Genomic DNA, 6,098 nt, shown 5'->3' with positions numbered 1-6,098 from the left:
GAATGATGTAGAAGTATGAGTCTAAGTGTATAAATAGGGATTTTGTATGATAATCAATAAATACAATAAAAAAATCTCTTTTTCATTCTCTTTTCATACTCTCTCATAAAAATTCTCTTATATTCTTATTTCCTCATCCATCAAAATTCCAACAAAAAGATATATAGTCAAAATCTTTACCCGGCAAGCCTACGCAACATTGCTGAATTTTCAAAGGGAACATTAGATGGATGGCTTCGATCCTTTTAGCCGCCGTACGACATCTCAGCTACTTCTCGACGTGGAAAATCTGAAGCCAACCAAATATCTTAACCTGTAGCCCATTAATGCCTATAAATGAAGGTATTTCCACTCTTGAACGAGTGTGGGAAGCACGAACTCAGACTCTTTCCAAATGGCTTCTTCTTCCTCCTCTTCAGCTCATCTGATCCTGTTTCTGTTCTTATCCTTCATTGCTTCTCCTTCAGAAGCTTATAATTACCCTCCCATAGTAAACGGCCTCTCCTTCTCCTTTTACAAGTCGACCTGCCCCAACGTAGAGCCCCTCGTCAGGAACTTCCTAAAACAAGCTTTCAAGAATAACATCGGCCTAGCAGCTGCGCTCCTCCGCCTTCACTTCCATGACTGCTTTGTCCAGGTCCTTAGCTTGGATATAATTAATAATTTTGCTTTCTTAATTAATTATTTTCTTATTGAAAATGCAAATTAAATATTTTTGTTTCGATCGATAATTTGAATTATATTGTGCTGCAGGGTTGTGACGGGTCAATTCTGCTTGATGGTTCTGCTGGCGGGCCGAGCGAGAAAGATGCTCCCCCTAACTTGACACTCCGACCGGCGGCCTTCAAAGCCATCAATGATATCCAAGCTCTTGTAACCAAGGCTTGTGGCTCGGTCGTCTCTTGTGCTGACATTGCTGCTCTATCCGCTCGTGACTCCGTCTATTTGGTATATATATATATATGAACTAATTATTTTTGAAAAAAAATTAAGACAACTATTTTTTCTTTTAAAAAGAAAAACTAATTGAAGATAGGATTCCCTACGCAACCTTAGTTGAAAGCTTTTCATGAGTGCGGTATTATTCTTAATAAACTTCTTCTTAGTGGTTTGTGCTTTTTATCCTTTTATCATGTAAAGATAGAACCACTTGGCAATTTCTCAAAATATTGAAGCATGAGTGTTTTTTCTAAGTCACGTGAATATGATGGGCAATTAATGTTTTGTTATTGTTAATGTTTTGTCATTTTTATTTTCTTTTTGAAAAAAAAATTCAAGAAAATTAAAAAGATATCCGAAGTGCTAGTTAACTGTCCTCCTCCTCCTTTATTTTTCTTTTGACTTCGATCGCATGCTCCTTGACTAATTAATGTGTGTTTTGATGCAGTCGGGTGGGCCAGAGTACCTTGTTCCCCTCGGCCGACGTGACGGTTTGACCTTCGCCACCATGGAGACAGTTCTCAAATTTCTGCCATCCCCAAACTCCAACGTCACCTTCCTCATCGACTCCCTCGCCCTGCTCGACCTGAACACCATCGACCTCGTCACCCTCTCCGGCGGCCACAGCATCGGCGTCGCACACTGCTCCTCCTTCCAGAGACGCCTCTTCCCTTCGCAAGACGCCATCCTCAGCCCCACCTTCGCCAGCAACCTCTACCTGACGTGCCCCGTCGAGGACACCATCAACACCACCGTCAACGACATCCGCACACCAGACCTTTTCGACAACAAGTACTACGTGGACCTGGTGCACCGGGAGGGGCTGTTCACCTCGGACCAAGGTCTGTACGAGGATTCCAGGACGAAGCCCATCGTCACGAGCTTCGCGAAGAACCAGGCTCTGTTCTTTGAAAGCTTCGTGTACTCGATGACCAAAATGGGGGAGCTAAGCGTCTTGACCGGGAACAAAGGCGAGATCCGCCGGAATTGCTCCGCCATCAACTCAGGCAAGAACTTCTTAGGCTCGGTGGTGGATGGGGATGAGAGCAAGGCGTTCTAAGTAGGCATGAAGTTTATAATCTAAGAAATAAAGGCGTTGCACGTACCTACTGTGAGGATGCATGCGTGCTTTTGATTAGCACGTTTTAATACTTGTCCACTTTGAAAAGTTAAAGTCAGTATCGTATATAATATAATCCGATTAATAAATGCTTTATATAATAATGAATATTATGTCCAAATTAAGTCGGAAAAAAAAAACAAGGTTAACTACTCGAAGTTGGTCTCTCTCCATTAATTCCAGGGTCAAAAAGCTATGAACAGTTGGCATAGACACGCAACAGAGGCATTTATATAATATCATATCATCATCAAACTAATCAATGACTTCCAGAAATTACTCTAACACTACTGGATTAAGGGTCCCACTGCATGCCAGTGTAACCCACTGTCAATATGAGTGTCATGTTCTATTTATATTGAAAATTTTCATGCTAAGTATCATGTCTCCTGGACTAATTAGATAGCAATAAGATGAACTAGGAATTTCTCTGAAACTCTGGAGTGCTGAAAATCAAGTGAGACAATACATGGCAAAAGTGCATTCAAGGGTGTCTAGCTTTATCAATTTCCAGCTGAATAAAAAGGACAAAATTGAAGGAATTTCGCACCCGCTAGCTAGTCTGATTCTCATTCAAGCTATATAAGCCATGCACATCGACCCAACTCACACGAGAGCTTACTGACGACCATCTTCACTTAGTGGATTAAATTACGTCCAACTCAAGCTGATCAGTAAAATCCATCCCCCATATCCAACTCTATCTCAATTAACCAAGTTACACCTTGACCTTGACCCAATCAAAGTTCAACATTGCTCAGGACCAATTTGAGCTAGCCTTACTCCAGCTACCCCAAACAGAAGTGAAAAGCAATCCAAATTACTTTGGTCCAAAGTGTATCTTATTGGAGGAATTCTGTCTATCAAAATCAGTCCAATTAAGTTTGGTCAGTGAGCTCGTCACTATAAGTGGACTGTTCAAATCAGTGGGATATCAATATAATAACGTAGTATAAAAGTTAATCTTTATGTAGGTCGAACCCTCGGTTCTTACTTCACGAGCAATAATCTATTAGTGGATCACTTTCGAAATCACAATAAATTTTTGAAAATAGATATATTATTTTTAAAGAAAAGCACAAAATTAAAAATTATTGAAAATTTTAATGTTTCATTCTTACTTTGTATTAATACTATCAATGATGATTTCTATTAGTAATTAAATAGAGTTCATAAATATTTTTTAAAATAATTTTCTTTCATGATCTATGGACCAAATATATATAACTTATACATTAGTTTTTCCCATGATTGATCTATACAAGGTCCATGTAATTTGATGATATTTAACTCATGTAGATGCAAGCACTTTAAACTTAATTCATCATCCTAACATCTCATTTGTATCAAATGTTGTCTTAGTACACACATAAGTTATCTTTTAGTTTTGATAATATGTATAATAATTCTTCTTATGTTATATGATCATGCATATCAATCTAGACACTCTTTATTTGACCATCTTATCTAGGTTATCAAATAAAATCATTTGGCCTTAATTACAAGGAACTCAAATCAATACATATGAATGAGCATAACATACATTATTTAGTTATCTTTTAAAAGAAATTTAATATATTTGGAATGATGCATGTATGACATAAGATAGTATGTATCAATGAAGTATCATGGCAAGATTTAAAGAATTATACACTACAATAAATTTGATTTTTCGCAGCGCGCAATTAAGCTATCTGCAGCGCACATCGTGTGCTGCATAACTCTAAGCTGTTGAAAGTTACAGTACATCCGCAGCGCGCGGGTTGCGCGCTGCGGAAAGGTGCATCCGTAGCACGCGGGCAGCGCGCTGCGGAAAGATGCACCATTCCGCAGCGCGCGGCCCGGGTGCTGCGGATGCACCTTTTCGCAGCACGCAGCCCGCGCGCTGCGGATAATTATATTTTTAAAATACAATATACCTACTATATACACAAATATATAATATAAATATAAATAATTATAGTTTTCTCAAAGTTCTATCATTTATAATCCAACATACACATAGATAACATTACATTCACAATTATAAATTCAGAGCTCAAATATATCAAAGATAACCATCTACATTTAGTTAGACAAAACAATCCAAGTTCATGTTCATCTTTACTACAAACAGTATATGGATTCGTCCAAATCAGTTAGACAAAACTATAAATATTGATGCCCAAACTATTGTGCTTCCTATTGCATCCTAAAGAAAAAAGCATTTCTTCGTTTGGTCAAATTAGCTCCACCTTCTCCACAAAAACTCTATCAATCCAAACTTTCCAATAAGATCCACCAAGAGGGACGTGATGTACTTTTGCTTTTGGATCCGTGGATGCAATTCGACCTTCTGCAACAGCTCCATCAACAGACCAATGAAGCAGCTTACATTTAGCATTAACACTGATATCTCCAGCAGTCATCTTCTTTAGTTTTGACTATATCACAATAAACAATAATTAATGATTAAACAAATTTTATAATAGAGCATGCTATAAATAATAAACGAAAGTATAATATTGTGTTAAGATAGTTACCTGAACTGCAATATTGTTATCGCCACTAATATAATTTTCAACACCACTTCCAATGCCACCACTAGCAACCTAATTTGACAAACACAATAAGCTTATCTTATAATATCAAATGTAGTATGATAAAATATACATATATATAACAATATTAGAATTGATCAGATTGTTCCGTAACTACACAATACTAATTAGATTCCATAAATACAGTTGAGATAAAAACATAAACATCAATCAGATTTCATAAATATCAATCATGCATTTAAAACAGAAATACCAATCAGCAATTCATCAGAACAAATACAATATAATTTTGGATTAAATGAATGACACTCTGACTATCACAATGAAGATCGGTGGCTGGCGGTTGAGGAATGCCAAGATCAGAAAGAAGTCGTCGAATCCAAAGAAGTTCAGAAGTAGAATCAGCAAGCGCACGATACTCTCACCAGCGCTGGAACGAGAAACGACAGTCTGTTTCTTGCTTCGCCAAGAAATAAGAGAATCACCCAAGAAGAAACAATAACCAGTGATGAAGCGTCGGTCAGTGGGATCGCCTGCCCAATCAGCATCAGAGTAACTAGTGAGTACCAATGATGAATCAGCAGAGAAGTGAAGACCATGTAGGAGAGTGTCCTTAACATAGCGGAGAATACGTAATACAGCAGAGTGATGAGCTGTACAGGGACTAGTCATGAACTGACTAATGATGTGAACTGCATGAGCTATGTCAGGACGAGTGACTGTCAGATATATCAGGGAGTCCACTAACTGGCGATAGAGCGTGGGGTCCTCAAGAGATGCACCATCGAGAGGAGTGAGACGACAGTCTGCCTCAAGTGAGTCGAGACAGTCTTGCTGTCAGTCAGGCCAGCACGGGAGATGAGGTCAGAAGCATACTTTGCCTGGGACAAGTAGATACCATCTGCCGTGTCGGAAATCTCAAGACCTAGAAAGTAACGCAGCTTACCAAGACTCTTCATATCAAAATGCTGATGAAGATAGGTCTGCAAATCAGATATTCCAGAAGCATCGTCTCTAGTGATCACCATATCATCAACATATAATAATAGAATAATAATCCCGGATGAGGAGCGACGAATGAATAAAGCAGAGTCATAGGGAGAGGCAGTAAACCCATACTGAATAAGTGCTGAGCTGAACTTAGCGAACCAAGCTCGTGGTGCTTGCTTCAGACCATAAAGAGCACGACGTAGCTTACATACCTTCCCCGAAATGTCCGAACCCGGCGGCGGACTCATATAAACCTCCTCAGAAAGATCTCCATGAAGAAAGCATTCTTCACATCCAACTGGTGAAGAGACCATCGACGAGCAGCAACAATAGCCAAAAGACAACGTAGAAAAGTCAAACGGGCAACAGGAGCAAATGTCTCTTCATAGTCAATGTCGTACTCCTGTAAGAAACCTCTGGCCACTAGACGAGCTTTGTAGCACTCAACAGATCCATCAGAATTTGTTTTGATCTTGTAAACTCATTTGCAGTTAATAGGTTTCTTGCCA

At 38.9% G+C, this 6,098-nt stretch overlaps 1 protein-coding gene across 1 annotated transcript; it reads left to right on the top strand.

The window, feature by feature from the left end:
- Nucleotides 1-326: 326 nt before the first annotated feature.
- On the top strand, nt 327-2,172 carry LOC141847742 (peroxidase 12-like). Its single transcript, XM_074735818.1, is given in 4 exon segments — nt 327-372; nt 375-637; nt 754-948; nt 1,388-2,172. Coding segments are annotated over 4 exon segments (1,116 nt in total). The 3' UTR covers nt 2,000-2,172.
- Nucleotides 2,173-6,098: the final 3,926 nt, after the last annotated feature.

The sequence above is a fragment of the Curcuma longa genome, chromosome 16, assembly GCF_044706935.1.
Source record: "Curcuma longa cultivar G26 ecotype Majalengka, Jawa Barat chromosome 16, ITB_CL_G26_1.1, whole genome shotgun sequence".
NCBI classification, from domain to species: Eukaryota; Viridiplantae; Streptophyta; class Magnoliopsida; order Zingiberales; family Zingiberaceae; genus Curcuma; species Curcuma longa.
The sequence above is the reverse complement of the archived record's forward strand: the minus strand, read 5'-3'. Positions and strand labels throughout refer to the sequence as shown.